This window comes from Leptonychotes weddellii, chromosome 4 (assembly GCF_054177405.1).
Source record: "Leptonychotes weddellii isolate Sample4059 chromosome 4, ASM5417740v2, whole genome shotgun sequence".
Lineage (NCBI taxonomy): Eukaryota > Metazoa > Chordata > Mammalia > Carnivora > Phocidae > Leptonychotes > Leptonychotes weddellii.
Genome location: NC_138372.1, coordinates 107,444,316 through 107,460,872, shown reverse-complemented (window position 1 = coordinate 107,460,872; position 16,557 = coordinate 107,444,316). Strand labels below are relative to the sequence as shown.

The window sequence follows — 16,557 nt, the reverse complement described above, 5'->3', positions numbered from 1 at the left end:
AGGTAACTGGGACTCAAGATTCCATAGCCAGAGCTCACACTGTTCTACTTGACATAGGCTTTCTCTTAATTCCCAGTCTGAAACTTAAGACCCCTTATGGATTGGGGGGGGGGAGGGGTTGTGAAAATAGTGAAGCCCCAAACGCTTCACATCATCGTGATGTAATAACTGTCTTTCAGAGACCCAAGAGAGCCGTATTTTGGAGACCGTAAGTAGTAGATTCTGATGTCAAACTGCCTGAGTTCTGACCCAGCTCCTATCTTTACCGCTGGCCAACTCCCAAACCTCTGTAAGGCTCAGTTTCCCCCAGAAGAAAAAGCACTTCCCTCTCAGAGAAGGGAGATGGGGCAGCGATGCCATGCGAAGCATGTAGCACACCTCAGTACTTTACCGACACTCAGCACACAACGAACACTAGTTATTAAGGGTCAGACTGAATTTAAAATATTTCTTAGGTAAATTCAAGATCTAACATTAAGAATTGATACCATTAGAAGGAAAAAAAAAATGCATTTTCCAACATGGAAGTCTGAATGACTTTAAAGCCGTGTTAACAAATAAATCCCAGATAACGCAGAGCCAGCTGGTGACCCATCTCTCAACTCAGGGTTCCTTCTGGCCACAAGCAACCGATGCCTTTGCTCTTGGCATTTTCTTCTGGAACAGAGTCTCATCACGTGTTCTATTTACCCAAGGTCATACGAAAACTTCAGTGCTATAAAGTATTTTAGAAAAAGGCCCTTCTCGGACTCATTTTACTAAACATACTCTCCCTACCTAATGTCTTATTTTAAGGCCTAAAAGAAAAAAATATTTGTTTTAAATATTAAAACTCCCTATACCTTGTGCGGATCTAGTCTCCCCCCCCCCCCACCATGTTCAAAGAGTTCCATTTCAGAAGAATATTCTCTTAAAGGCACTTTTCCCTTCGGTGCACACTACCCATTTGTTAACTTTCAAGAGAGAACAGTAACGATGGTGGATAAAAGCAACCATAGGGTAACAGGGAGGCTTCAAGTTGTTCCTTTTCCAGAATCAGATGGGTAGATTTTCCATCTTGGGGTAAAAATTAACTGCATCTTAGTGTCTACAAGGAATTCAGACAGTCTGTTTTGTAACACAGCCGGTGGGGGATGGACTACGTGTGTGTGTGTGTGTGTGTGTGTGTGTGTGTAGGGCGTGGACAGAGGCAACACACACAGAACAACTCCATCCACATCCCTTCCTCTCCCTTTCCAGCTGCACGGAAATACGGCTTTGTGTTCGGTCAGGTGACATAAAAGGTGAAAACAGTAGCTCTCAAATTATATTTAACCTCAAATATCAGAGGTCACGAAGGGGTGCTCACATCAGCAGCTCCCCAGCCTGAGCGCGTGCGCACGCGGCGGCTTAAGTGGGCCCCTTTTAATTCCACATGGGTTTTCCACACCGTTTCTGGCATCAAGCACCGGTCCGCGGGACACCGGAGCGCCTTTGTGTCCCTTGCTGACACTCTGGCATTGTGTTTTTCTACCCATTAACCAAGGATAAATGACCTAGATATTCTGCCTATTAAAGCCTCATTTTTCTTTTGCCCTTTTGTTCTTTAGTGTACCACATTATCAGACGCTGCACACATTTTAAAGTATTCTCAGTCTCAGATGCCCTTTTGAGGGAGTAATAGGAGGTTTTTGTGTGTGGTTCTGTGCAGATATCTGGAGTGGAATTATGTGAAGGTAATTTAAGGTTTTTCTTCCTGTCTAGTCCGAAGACAATCAGTTTAGCGTATTACTAACAGCTAATCTAGCATAAGAGGATATATCAAGAAACTGTACAAAGGCCAGAATGCTGTATTTGCATCTATTGCGAATACAAAAAATAGAGTGAACACCAGTTCCCCTACATACTACATTCTATAATTACATCTCTGCATATCATGGGTCACTTTTATTAAAAGCATCATTACTACAGTTGGCAGCAATTTACATTTTATCTTACATGATAGCAGTTTTCAAAGAAAAAAATAAAAGGACATCACAACAAAGAAAAACAATACATTTACAAAGTCATGTCTGTAAACTTCAAGGCTAGTTTAGAGCTGAGGTAATGCTGTTTTAGCTTTGTGGCTAAAGTAACAAAGTCCTTTAATTTAAAAAGGTACCTGATTCTCTCTTCTCTCACTCTTTATTTATTCACCTATTTATTTTGCTTATACCAGTGCATTACAAGACCACGAGACAATGGAACTGTAGTTCTGTCTGGCAAGAACCCTCCCGGTAGGTTAATTTCCAAAGGGACCCTTCACATTCAACAGCTGCCTTATTATTGCTGCGCCTCGGGACAGAGACGTTCACACTAACGTGGGGATTGTCAGAGTGTATGGATGTGTGTGGACGCGCAAGTGTGGGAACCCCCATACGGTCAAAAGGGAAACCAATGAGCAAGTATGATATGTACGGTAAATTTCATCTTGACCTTCACAGCAAAAAAATTAAAATTAAAAAATTAAATATATAACTTCATACTTCCTTTGAGCAGCACTTCCTTCCATTAGTGCCACTCAGTTACAAATTGCTCTTTATTATAATACCGATGGTACCAAAAGGAAAAAAAAAAAAAAAGCAGAGCATTATGTAAGTTTCCTTAAAAAGACATGATCACCTCTCAAATTTCATCTCTCCTAGGGATAATAAATAATGCACTGCACAATACTTAATGACCAAGATACCTTTTGACACACCTGTATAACATGACTTGGACTTTTTTTTTTTCTTTTTTTGCTACACTATGTTACAGAACAGCTTATAAAACTAGGTATGAACATTAACTGTGAGTGTAAACAGTAGGACTACCACTTGTCAAAAGTTTTAAACACTTGAACTGGAACTGGTACTGGTTATTCATCATTTTCATTGTTTTCTAGTTCGTCCCCCCCGTCAAGCGAGTCCAGCTCTTCACCCTGTGCTATTTCGTCTTCGAAGATGGAGGACTCCGCAGTCTTGTCCAGGTTCTCCTCGGCGTCGCTGCCTTCCAGGTGCTCCTCCTCCCGGAAGGCGGCCCCCTCGGCCTTGTCAGGGGCCTTTTCTTCGCCGGCGCCCACGGCGTTCTGGAGTCCTGCTAACGCGGGGAACCCAGGCAGTGTCAATCCCCCCAGTCCCGGAGGTAGAAACATGGATGGGTAGAAGAGGCCTGGCGCCATGGTGGACAGGAGGAAGGGGCTGAAGGCGAGCGGGCTGGAGGGCAGTCCGGCCGGGGCAGTAGCAGCACCAACAGATCCATTCGCAGGGTCAGTAGCCGAAACAGCGTCTGTGCTTTTCTCGGAGTCTTTGCTCTCGTCCTCGTTCTCGCTGCCTTTCTCCTCGGCTTTGGAAGCGCCGTCTTCCGGCTCTCCCGGGCCCGAGGCAGCCGAGGCGTTGCCAGCAGCAGCGGCGGAGAGGGGGCTGTTGAGCAGCCCGCCCAGGCCGAACACGTTGGGCAGGCCCGCCATGCCCGGCAGCATCAGCGGCAGCACGGCCGTGGGGCTCTTGGCGTCGCCTCCGGCGGCGGCCGCCGTGGCCAGTCCCGGAGGGAAGCCCATGAGCCCCGCCAGCTGCAGAGACTGCAGGTTCTGGAGGTTCTGAAGGCTCGTGAGGTCCATTCCGGCAAACAGGCTGTTCACCAACAGAGGGTTGATGCCTGATGTGGAGGCCGCCGCCGCGGCCGCCGCCGCCGCCCGGGCGATCTCACTCTTGGGCCTTCGTCCTCGCCTGCTCGCTCCTTCCCCCCGCACCACGGGGCCGGTGAGAAGGCGGTCAAACATGGACTCGGGAACAAAACCCTGCAGCAAACGGACAGGCAAACAGTGGCTATAAACGCGGCTGGCCAAAACTTAATTTCCGGGCGGGCCCTCGTGACGCACTGAAAACAGACGTTCTGGGTGCAAGTGCATCAGCAACTTTTTCCCTTCTAAATTAAGCGTGCTGGCCAGACTTAGGGAAGCAAAACTTCTATATTTTAGCACCACGTGAACTCACTGTATTATGCAGAATTGCAGAAAAACTGTTACAGGCTACTCTACCGGTGAGGAAGAGATGTCAAGTTATCAGCATCCGTAACTAACTCGAGAAATAATACATCATGAGCAAGTTGAAAAGTATGTGGAACATTAACTAAAATTACATCTTAATATCTACCCTGGAGAGACAAAAACTACGATCACCCCAAAACAAATGTTTTTAGCAGCTGTACTCCTATTTGCCCAAGTCTGGAAACCGCCCAGCTGTCCTTCTCTGGGTGATGGATAACCACACACAGGGGCACGCACACGCACTGGAGGGACGCTCAGCAGTAAGAAGGAACAAACTGCGGACATGTGCAACCCACTTGGATAAACCTCAATATGAAGTCATCTTAAAAAGGTTATAGCATTTATGCTTCTGCTTATAGGACGTCCTCAAAAAGACAAAACTTGGGATGCAGAACAGATCAGCAGCTGCCAGGGGCCGGGGGCGGGGGTGGGGGAGAGTAATACAAGGGAACTCGGAAGTGGGGGAAGGTGATGGATCGGTCTGTATTTTGGTTGTGGTGGTGGTTCAAGAAATTACATGTGTTAAGACTGATAGAACTGGGGCGCCTGGGTGGCTCAGTCGGTTAAGCGACTGCCTTCGGCTCAGGTCATGATCCCGGAGTCCCGGGATCGAGTCCCACATCGGGCTCCCTGCTCGGCAGGGAGTCTGCTTCTCCCTCTGACCCTCCCCCCTCTTGCGCGCTCTCTCTCACTCTCTCTCTCTCAAATAAATAAAATCTTAAAAAAAAAAAAAAAAAGACTGATAGAACTGTACACAAAAGAAAAATAAGAAATCTTAATTGTATACTTTAAAAAAAATAAACAAGAAGAAATCAAGACACTGACAAATTAATCTTAAAAAGACGTTAAAGAGAAAAAAAATTTCAGGCAAAACTGCTGTATGCTTTATAAAAAAAACAATAATCTTAATGATCTCAACCACCATGAATTCCATCCCACAGGTGGGCTCTTAACGAGACTATGAACGTATATTTCTATACAATCCTTTAAAATCAGAGCCGTCCAATGAATCCACTTTGGATTAATGATGTACTCATATAAGAAATGAGGATGTATTACACATCAGTTCCTTTAAGCTAAAGATAAGTTATAATCGAATAATCCATGGTCAACAGAAAAGAAAGAAAGGCTCAGGACAACGGTTTTGTATAAACACCTGTCCTGACAGAAGTGTGGCATGTACTTACAGACTGCTTCACTATCTCAGTCCAGTCCGGAGCAACTGCAAATTCAGGGTTCTCTTCCAGCCACCTGGGCAGGTCCTTCATTGGAGGCGCCATAGCTCCACCCATCTGGGGAGAGAGGCATTTAGAAAATGATCTAAAAGCACATACATTCCCCCCTGCCCCCCGCCCCACCTATATATACACACACGTATCATATACAGATATCCTGGAAAAACATGATTGTTTTTCCTTAAAAAGATGTCAGGATAAAATGCTTCTTTCTGGGGTAAGAAATCACATGGAGATCAATTCCCTTTCCCAAACATTCACCTTCTTTCCATTTCGTTTATTGACAACAGGCACCCTTTCTTCTCCTGTCAAAGTGTTTATATCCAATTTATTAGGGTTTCGACATCTATGTCGTTTCTGTTTCGGTTTCTGAAATGAGGAAAACAGCACATCCGCATTCTTCTGCAAAAAAACCCAAGATATGTATTTAGTAAAATGGTATTTAGTAATTATTCTTTCCTGCATAATTGACAAAGAGAACATAGTCTTTTTTTTTCCCCCCAAGTAATCTCTACACCCAACCCGTGGGGCTCGAACTCACGACCCAGAGATCCAGAGTCACACACTCCACTGACTGAGCCAGCCAGGCACCCTCAGTCAAGCCATTTTTAACTACTATAGAAATTTCAGCAATCATTTTAGTTATTAGAAACCATACTTTTCTTTAAAAGGAAAAACTCCTATTTTTCTCTTTGTACATTAAGGAACTAAATGATCATGTCAGCTGAGAATTCGCTTTTCCCTTTGTCTACCAATAACCCCACTTAAAGTCTTTTCTTCCAATGTTTAACAAATTCACGGTATTTTTATTTTTTTATCTTTTTTAACCAAGTCATGGTATTTTTATTTATTTATTTATTTTCAAGTCACGGTATTTTTAAAGGAAACTTTCTCAAGTACCTTTGCTAATTTCTACTGTGACTTGGACAAACACAGAGATGACGTCACGTCTATGACAGACTGTACCTGAGAGGCAACCCAAGGGGTAAAAAGACCTGTGCAGGAGGGAGCGTTCTGAGCGGCAAGGACTCAACTCAAGCTGAACTCAACAAAATAAAATGTGAAATCCTACACTTAAGGTGTTTATTATTTTTTTTAAAGGTATATATTTATTTATTTGACAGAGAGAGAGAGTGCGTGCACAAGCAGGGGGAGAGGGAGAGAGAGAAAGAGGGAGGGAGGGAGATGCAGACGCTCTGTTGAGCAGGGAGCCCTACTCAGGACTCGATCCCAGGACCCTGGCATCACGACCTGAGCCGAAGGCAGACGCTTCACCGACTGAGCCACTCAGGTGCCCCCTATACTTAAGTTTTTAAAAAACCAGTCACTAAGCATATAGGGAGTAAAAGATTTGCATGGCCAGCTAGCAAGCAGTTCATGTGACAAATCATCTGGAGATACCATTTAATGTAAGGCGTAAGTATTAGTTGTTTAAAAAAAAAAAAAAAAGAGGCTAATGAAGTCCTGGGCTGTATTAGCTAGTCATATTTCTGCAAGTAACAGCGTCATAGTATTCTGTGCTGGTCAGACCTGGTCTGGAGGCCAATTAAAGTGCATTCATGAGTGTCATCCCCATAATGAGACCACCTGAAAACCAGGCCATGTAAAGAATAACTGAAGAAATCTTGTCTATTTGGTGGAAGGAGAAAGTAAGAAAGTGCATAACAGGCGTCTTCAAATAACTACCGTCAGCCCTGAAGTTGGTTACTCTAAGGTAAAATACACAGCGACAGAAACTGAAAACGTTCGCGATGAGGAGACATTCAAGCAAAGGCGGAGGGACCAGGGATCTCTATGTTGTACAGGCGAATTGCGAGGGCTGTCCTCGCAGGACTCCTCCCGACTAAACTCTGTAGTACTTACTGGTACATAACTTGGCATATCAACAGTGTAAGTAGGATGCAGCTTCAGCCATTCAACTAAATCCTTATTTTTAGGAGCGTCCTCCCCCACCAGCCTAGTCCCGTCTTCAAGATTTATCACAGGGATCCGAGTGTCTGGGTCCAGCTGTCCAGGAGAAGGAATGTTTCTTGTAGGTGGGGTCTCTATATCTTCTTCAAAAGCTTTGGTCACCTCAGCATCCTCCTGCAGAAAGTTGACAGGGGTCTCAATTCTTCTCTTATGAAAAGAGATTCCAAAAATGTCTTATCTCAAGAAAACCCTACCCTAGCATAATGGATCTTTGACCAAAAAGGGAAAAAAGTTACTTGAAACAATGTCAGTTTTGGAACAGCTATTAAATTAGAAGATGAAACTTTAATATCCTTCTCCACACTGTAGAATTAGTAATTAAGTAGGAAATTCACAATCCATCAACGCTCCATGTTTGAGATCTTAAGCCAGTCACTAGGGCATGGGCAGTGTAGTCTGAGCTTCGCATGCATGAAAGATAGCCTCTCAATCTCTCTTGGGGCTCTTGGGAAAACATCATTAAAGAAATTATAATTAAAGGAATGTTCCCACAGGCCAACTTGTACACAGCACTCTCTGAACCACACAATTTTATCGGGAGTACAACATTTTGTGGCAGGTCCGTGTGGCAACCCTGAAAATACGTCTATCTGAAGTCCAGCCTCTACCATGGTCCAGCCAGTGGCCCTCACATTGTTACTCCAACCTCCAGACATCTTTTATGGCAGCCCATCTGTCCATTCCTACTGCTCCAACTTTGGTTCAGGCCTTTATCACAGCCCCCGCCCCACGTCACTGCGGTGTTCTAAATGGTCTCCCTGATTCTAGTTCCACCCTTCTTGACTCTGACTTCCCCGCTGCTATATCAGAGTCAGGTTTCTAAAATGCATTCTTCCTAGGTCAAAACAAAATAAACTGTTTTGATAACTGAATCCCCCTCACCTTCAGGATAAAATCCAAGTTCTTTAAGATGGCAATCGAGGCCCTCCCTGATTTATATCCTACCTTGTATCCGAGCCCACTTCTGTTGAACCTCACCTCCTCATCAGATTCCCCTGCTGCCAATGACTTTCAGTTCATCAAACATGGAAGGCTCCCTCAGTCCCTTTGCACGTTCTCCCTGCAACCTCTTCAAATGACCAACTCCTACACAATCTTCAAAACAACCGAAGTATGGCCATGTCTAAGGAAACTTCCTCATCTTTGTCTCCCCATATCCTCTTCCCTCCATTCCCATTCTTCCTTTGGGCATACGAAGTATTCCAGGCATGCCTCACAGCTATGATACATTGCTATTTGTCACTCATCTTCAACACTGAGTTCTCCAGTGCAAGCACTTGTTAGGCCCTTATTCTTCACATCCCTGTACTTGGGGGTGGGGCCAGCACACAAAGGGACGACTTCCACCATGTTGCTGAGTGTATGATGACTGCACCCTTATTTTTCATGGCAACACAAAACGGTCTCCAGTCTGAGTACTGACATAATACAAGATTTTAGGATTTTTCTTATTCCATACGAGTAACATTGCTTACCTTTATACCTCTTCACTATTTCGTTTATCTACAGATTCATCAGCATTTTCCTTGTATTGTATGTGTAGGCACATAACTATCCACAATACCAACTGAGTAATCCTTAAATTCTAACATCTGACAGTAAAACAAACAAAAACTTAAAAATACACCCACTAACATCTATTAGGAGTTTTGGGCTGGGTTGCTTATGTGACTTTAGAAAAAGAGAAACATTAGCAAGTTCTTCAGGATGACTTAAAATGTGTGAAATGAATAAAGTCAGCCTGAATTTTAATATAGGATATATAATTACAATAGGAAAATAGCGCCTGGCTCACACTGTTAATTCCTGATGGCCTGGACCACAGACAAACATGTGCTGTGATTCAAATATGAAACTCAAGAGTAAACAAAGGCATGAGATGCAGAAACTCACTAACTTGTTGATGCTTATGGAGGAAGGAATTTCAGGGAACAAAATCTATCAAAGTGGTCTGATGTGTTTTGGTGGTTTCAAGTGTGGAGGGTAATCACTAGTGATACAACACTGGGGGACCACACACCTAGAAATGGCATTTTTAACTTACAGAATAAGCAGTTACAGCTGATCCATCACGAGGTGTATTTTTATAAGATTCTAAAAGGAATCATATGCTCAACAAAAATGACCGCTATGATGATTGGTGCATGGTAACGAATTTTGAAAATTAACTTTTAATCACCCAGATGCTTCTGTTTCAATCAGATCCCACCACAGGGCAAATTCCAGTGAATGCCATTTTGTCATTTCTAAACTTTAACTCAACCACCCCTTTTACTACCCTTATTTAAGTTATTAAACTTACTGGAGTTTTCAAGAAATAGAAAATAAGCAATAAGACTAGGGATGGAAAAAGTAAAAAATATCAAAACAAACGTCTCCCTCCTCTCAGTTACAAATTTCACCGTTTCCCAAACTGTGATCCGCAGGGAAAGGGCCCACCGTTCCTGGAGCGCCGGCTGCTCGTGAACAAACAAGCTCCAGCACCATTATGCTGACTCGGGTTCCAAATCGATAAGGCTGAAGATACCCAGTACCATGTGTCCTTTAAAAAGGGACCACATGTAGTCAGGTTCTTTGGGGGTAAAACCCTTGTCATTATGTAGGCAGCGCATTTTTAGGTGGCATGGTTGAAGAAGATTAGGGAAGACAGTTATTTTGATTACACTGCACTCATGTCCTTTAAATTGAAAAAGGAAATGTCAAAATCCATTGGCCCATACATTTCATACAAACCTAAACTAGCCCAGATCTTTATTCAGTTGAGATTTTAAAAACAGCTACAGTTACGGAGGTAGTTAGCAATCACTAGCTTTGTACATGAACACAAATCTTAAGTCTGAAACTAAACATTTATACTAATCTAATAAATGCCAGGCTCCAAACAACATTATTTTTAAGAGCAGAAGCTTTTTCCGCCTCAGGAGCTCAGAGATAACCATTATAGGCTCAGAAGAACATGTTTTTGTTTTGGGCTAGTCTTCCGAGAGTAATCAATATATCAGTATCTTGGGAGGAATAAATTCTCAAACTACATTTGGTTCAGGCCGAGTGATCGGTATCAGCGCTCAACACAATTTTTCAGCTCCGAACCATGACTGTTCACTGTGGTCCTATCTCTTTAGCGGAAGAGGCCAGCTTTCATGCCCTGTCACTGAGGGTCACAGGCCAGTGTCGTCAGAATGGCAGGGCTCTGGCTGCCACCGTGGGCACACACAATGCAAGTGAGCTCCTGAACTTACTGCACTCAATGACGTCCGTTTGTGGCTCATGAAAAGCAGATCGAGACCCTCCACGTTTTTCCTCCTTCCCCGCCTCCTCTTCATGGGAGGCTCTCCATCCACCAGGGAGCCATTAAGCAGATGCCTCGTGGGTGTGCGTGACAGGCCTGCCTGGAGCAGCTCCATTTGAGTCTTAAAGGCATCGGACACCGGTGTCGAGACATTAGGCAAGATAAACTTTGAAGTAAGAGATGAAAAATTTGAGGTAGAGCTTGCTGCCTCTCTTGAGGCCTTTGATAAGTCTACAACTTTTTCTTGTCCATTTTCTGAGACCACCTGAGACTCCCGCAGCTGGGCAACCATTTCCATGAGGTTCCGCCGCTTGGCTGCTCTTTCGGCCTCGATTTCAATTTTTCTCCTCCTCCTCCTCCGCTGGCGAGGGACAGAGAGGTTTAGGGCGTCTTCCTATTGAAAAATTCCAATAAAATAATGAGCCCAAACTGCCATACGGGCTGGATTTCAGAAAGAAAAAACAGAAGCTTCAGGAATTAAACATTCATAATGGCTGAAGAGAGCTGAGGAAACGGCAGCCATCTTAATTCCAAGGAGGACCAGTGAGCCGCAAGCTCCCAGACTGAGTGACGGTTTAGCGCGCTTGCCTTTAAACAGCACAGCAAACGTACCTTTGACAACTGAGGAGAGGTCGTGAGGTCCTCGCTCCCACTGATGCTAGCCTGGCCGACCATGGAGAGCTCGGCAAAGCTCCTCTTCTGCAGGGGGCTGTCCATGGTGGGTGGCGTGTAACCAGGGATGAGGCCCTGGAAATCAAACATCTGGCGCCTGTTTACCGGCCATTTGCCCTTCAGCACTGCTTCACAGATGTTGTCTAATCGGTTTATCATTACTCGGTCCTGGAGGGAGAAGAAAAGTCACACAAAACTGTAATAAAGACATGGTGAAAATTACCAGATAAATATTTCCATCAAGATGCTAAAGAGCAGAAGAGGTTTAAAAGTTAATCCATGGGCAAAAAGTGAAAAGAAAACGAAAAAAACAAGCGAGTAAATAAACAAAATCTGCAAAAACTGCTCTGCTCTGGTGGAAGGTCCTAAAGGTGGCCCCAACACAGAAAACCTAATCTTTTTCTAATTTAAACACTGGATCACATAAACCAGGAAACATTACATAGCCACCTCTGAAATACTTCAAAAGTTAAAGAACTGTCGGTGAACACCGGCAGACAACAATGGAACCCTGCGTTTAGCTTCTGGACGCTCTGGTGCTTCAGACCCACTGGCTGGATCACGGTCTGTCCCAGGAAGTGGGACATCATTAGCGTCACTATTAATAAAGTTCAGCATTACGAAAGGGGCACTAACCTAGGAACACCTAATGAATGTCAATTTGCATTCCCCACCTATTATCACTTCAAATTTCATTGAAGCGTGTACATTAAAAATTTCTAATTACAGCTCTTAGGCCCAGTTTCCATAGATTAAAAGTGTCTGCTACGATAGACCTTTTGACTGATCTGGGAAACTCCCTTCTATACTCAATAAGGGAGATCAGCATAACAGGGTATATAGAGAAAAAAAGGTCTTTAAGAATACACTCTGCAGCTAAAAATTTCACATTGTTTCTTACACAACTAATACTATTGAAGAGCAGCCTGGGGATGAGTCAACTGAAGCTTGTTTTTGTGTTGTTTTAAACCAGACAGCCCTGTTATGGTGACTGGGATGATTATGTCCCCACCCTGAAAAACAGACCCTAATTACACACGGATTTATTATAAAATTATACTAGTTAGCCAAAAATTTCCATTTGCTTCTGGGTACAGATAACTACATTCAGAATTATTTCATAATGTATTGGAGCAAATGGGCTCATAGCCCAACCTCTCCCGACTTGAGAAGATGATAGGTTTCCGAACCTGGGAAGATGTTTTAAATCTGGAAGCTCTGTTTTAGATTTTAAAAAAATTAAAACACACATTTTAAAAAGTCCACACATTTTCTCTTGTGCACGGTTGGTGGGATTTAAGTGGTGTAATTGCTACAGAAAACAGTATGGAGGCTCCTCAAAAAATTAAAAATAGAATCACCATGTGATATATATCCAAAAGAATTGAAAGCAGGATCTCAAAGACATGTTAGTAACCCATGTCCACAGTAGCACTATAACAAGCCAAGGCGGCGAAGGAACCCAAATGTCCCAAGGACAGATGAATGGATAAGGGAAATGTGATATATACATACAATGGAATACTATTCAGCCTTAAAAAGGAAGGAAAGCCCGTCACATGCTACCATATGGATAAAACCTTGAAGATAAGCTGAAAATAAGTGAAATAAATGAGTCCCAAAAGGGCAAATATTGCAAGATTCCATGTATACAATGAGGTATCTACAAGTAATCAAATTCACAGAAACAGAAAGCAGAGCAGTGGTGGCCGGAGGCTGAGGGGAGAGGAGAGGGAGTTGTTCAATAGGTATAAAGTTTCAGTCATGCTAGACAAAAAAGTTCTGGAGATCTGTTTTACAATAATATGAATGTATTTAAAACTACTGAACTATACACTTAAAATTGGTTAAGATCATAAATTTCATGTTACGTGGTTTTTACCACAATAGAAAAAAATTAAGAAAGAAAGAAAGAAAAAGAGAAAAAGAAAGAGCTCCACACATTTCCTTCTGCTAAAAGGTGAGTCTATGGAAACAACAATCCATATACTGTAATGGATAATGTGATTAATTACCAACCTAAAAAACTTCAAGGAGCCAAAGAGCCATACAAAGCGTTCTACTTCCTATCTTTCCTTCATGTTACCTTTCCTATCCTATTACAAAAGTACTGCACAGATTTTAAAACATGAGAAAAATCTAGTCTTCGTACACTGTCAAAGTTTACCTTAAAATTAGCTGAAAAAATCAAACTAGAATGATTTCCTGTACCCCACTCTTTTTTGGTCCACAAAACAAAATAACAAAAAAAACCACCAACCTTAGGCCAAAATGAGAAGGCAAATGTTCTTTCATGAAGGAGCTGAGCTACTGAAGGGTCTCCATCCTCCATGTAGAACCCATCTCGGGTTTCATCCCTAGCGGTGCTCATAGAAGCATTGCTTTCCTCATCAAAATTCTTCCCTCTGGAGACAGTTCCTGCTGAGAAATGAGTTAAAGTGCATTACTCCCAACAGAGTATCACTGGAAAAGAAGTTTAGAGAGGACACGGTAAAAATTTGAATATCAACCAGCTCCATTTTACTGAGAACCTACTATGTGGCCAGGATGTCATTTGGCATCTTACAATCTTGGTGTTTAAAGCTGGTGATGGCCCCTTCATACAGATGGTGTTATTCTCATTTTATGGATGAAGCAGCAGATGGGCTTAGGTAGGTGACATCACCAGCTATCTGACGTTGAGCATGTACATCTCAGAGGAGGCGGAATGACAACCAAGTCTCTGACTCAAGAGCCTCGCCACACAATGTCCCTCCACACAGGAGAGAGGGCTAACGACTGGCCAGAGTAGCAAGCCCCAGCTCCAGCGGAACAGTACAAGAGGAGGCTTTATTTCTACTCTGTGTCGGGAACAGCAACCTAACTGCGATTTACAAAGACAACTGGTTATTTTCAGATTCTGCTTCTACTTTTACTTCGGACTTAAAACGAAAATTAAGCATCATTTGTTTTAAAATAATTACCAGTATTGATTCAGTGAATGACTCTTCTCCTTCACATTTAATTGACAAATTAAAATCACTTGGAATTCTTAATACACTGCTACTATAAAGTTAACCCCTATTTTTTTTTTTTTTTTAACATTTTATTTATTTGTCAGAGAGAGACACAGCAAGAGAGGGAACACAAGCCAGGGGGCAGTGGGAGAGGGAGAAGCAGGCTCCCCGCTGAGCAGGGAGCCCGATGTGGGGCTTGATCCCAGGAGCCTGGGACCATGACCCGAGCTGAAGGCAGATGCTTAACCGACTGAGACACCCAGGTACTGGAAGGTAACCCCTATTCTTAATCCGGAAATTGTTAACGTGCCCATAACCCTCTTCTGAGAGCTTAAGTTGTTCAAAATTCTGGGTTTACATGGGGCATGGGAGCAAAACATACACCCGAGCACAACCTGAAATTACCCATTCACAGAAGAAAATGTACACTAATTACCCTTAAAAAATAAACAAAAGTCCCTGTCACGTGACAGGAAAACATGGCCTGTAACAGCCGCTGCGGTGGAATGGGGAGAGAGGCCTGGATGGCGCGGCATTACCTTCAGGCTGGGAAGATTCCTCTGACTTATCATCATCCTCCAGCTTTTCTTCCTCATCCTCTTCAGAACCTTTTTCTGAAATAGACTTGGGCCCTGTATCTGCACTGACCTCCATTCCTTTCAGTTCACTTTTTACAGAGCTGGCCTCGGCCTCACATCCCTGCTTACTGTCCTTCTCCCTGCCGTCGGTCTCTTCCTCCTCTTCCTTCCCCTCAGCTTTCTCTTGGGCGGCCGCGCTTCCAGACTCTTCCGCTTTGCCTTCACTTTGTCCTGTCGCCTTCTCTTCCTGAACGTGAGCAGATGAGAGGACGGCAGGAGTCTGGCCAAATCCAATGGCCAGTGGGGTCAGGGAGGGCATGTTCCCTGCCCCTCTGTTCTGAGCAAAGTTTTTGTGTGCATCCAAGAAAGATAACTCGGGGTCGTTGAGGATGTGATAATCCGTCCGACTGACCCCGTGTTTAGCAGCACCAACCAGCAAGTCCCGGTCATGCCTCCCACATTCCCACCACTCCGGCAGATCCAAACTCGGCTGGCAGAGCTTCAGCCTCTCTCCCAGCTGAGGGTGATGAAGAACCTGCTCGCGTATTTTCCGCAGCAGCTCGATGCGGTAGAGAGTTCTAGAGGCACGCTCTTCTGTGATTGGCTCGATCATGGAGGAGAGGTCAGGTGGTTCTGTAACATGAAAACAATTGTATTCACTTGGGAAAACCCTAAGTATGCTCTCAATTGCTCACGCTCTATTTTGCACTGTACTGGGCCTTTTACTATAGAACTTTTGTTACAAAGAGAACCTACCATCATCTGGCTTAGCGGGCATTCGACACACTCGCCTACACATGGCCACAAAACAACTGAAGTATTTCTCCAAACTCTCATCAGACTTTTTGTCAAGTCTGGCAAAGGCTCGAAACTGGTTCCAGTCAAACTGCTGTTTCATGGGGTCGAAAATAACTCCAAAAGTAGATACCACACGGTAAAAATCAGCCTCTTCTCTTCTTGTCCACCTATGAGCAAGAAGACATTAGCTTGAGCTGTACTTGAGTAAACAGGCATAAAGCTTATTCATTCTTTTCCTCCCTTCCCCTAAACTTAACGCACGGTACTTATTCTGGGGGCGAGAGACAGGGGGCTTTGATGTCCTGAGGCTTTCTTTGATCACTGTCTGGGACGTGATGCCTGCCTCTTGCCGGCCGAGAGGGGCAGAGGAGAGAGGCCTGTCCCAGGAACTGAGGAAAACCCTGAAGAAACTCACTTTTGCCGTTTCTCGGATATTATAGCTTCCCTTTCTGCTTCTAGCGCTCTCACTTCCTCCCGGGGCCGCCGCCTCCGCCGGTCAGTCTTCATGAGAGCCTCTTGCCTCATTTGTTGCCTTTTATAGCTGCGCTGATAGGCAGTAATGAGCCGGCGCAGACGGGTAGTCAGGGTTGAGGTGTTCGGCCAGTAGAGTTGGCCTAAGTCAGCAGCACTCTCACTGGGCTTGCCTAGGGAAGCGGAAAAAAGATTTCTGAAATGTGTAGCTGTGATCTTGCAATACACAGGATTTTCCATCAAAACAAGATGACTCATTAACATTCAAGTGACAGTGTGGGAAAGGGCATCTCAGTGCTCTCATTTTTAAAATATAAATAAAGGATATTAGTATGAAACTTATAAACAGTTTTCTTTTTTTAACTCCTTAGCGGGAAGAAGCAAGTTTACTTAATCAGTTTTACGTAAAGAAACCTAGAAACCTACTTTATGCCATGAACTACAATATAAGGATGCTCTCCTGTAATGTACTTAGAATAATAATCTTGAGCACAAAACATAA

At 43.7% G+C, this 16,557-nt stretch overlaps 1 protein-coding gene across 5 annotated transcripts in view; it reads right to left on the bottom strand.

The window, feature by feature from the left end:
• Positions 1–1,806: 1,806 nt before the first annotated feature.
• The window catches only part of CHD7 (chromodomain helicase DNA binding protein 7), a 187,930-nt gene continuing 173,179 nt past the window's right edge, over positions 1,807–16,557 (bottom strand). For 3 of the 5 annotated variants that reach the window (XM_081816035.1, XM_081816037.1, XM_081816036.1), the window contains exons 29-38: positions 16,000–16,228; positions 15,543–15,751; positions 14,748–15,419; positions 13,473–13,633; positions 11,153–11,380; positions 10,491–10,934; positions 7,144–7,365; positions 5,542–5,682; positions 5,233–5,337; positions 1,807–3,796 (exon numbers count right to left, since the gene is read on the bottom strand). In XM_081816035.1, the coding sequence (XP_081672161.1) occupies positions 2,876–3,796; positions 5,233–5,337; positions 5,542–5,682; positions 7,144–7,365; positions 10,491–10,934; positions 11,153–11,380; positions 13,473–13,633; positions 14,748–15,419; positions 15,543–15,751; positions 16,000–16,228 (3,332 nt within the window). In that variant the 3' untranslated portion in view covers positions 1,807–2,875. Of the gene's footprint in view, positions 3,797–5,232; positions 5,338–5,541; positions 5,683–7,143; positions 7,366–7,405; positions 8,670–10,490; positions 10,935–11,152; positions 11,381–13,472; positions 13,634–14,747; positions 15,420–15,542; positions 15,752–15,999; positions 16,229–16,557 lie in introns of those variants that run through there. The other 2 variants (XM_081816038.1, XM_081816039.1) reach the window with 2 other exon arrangements.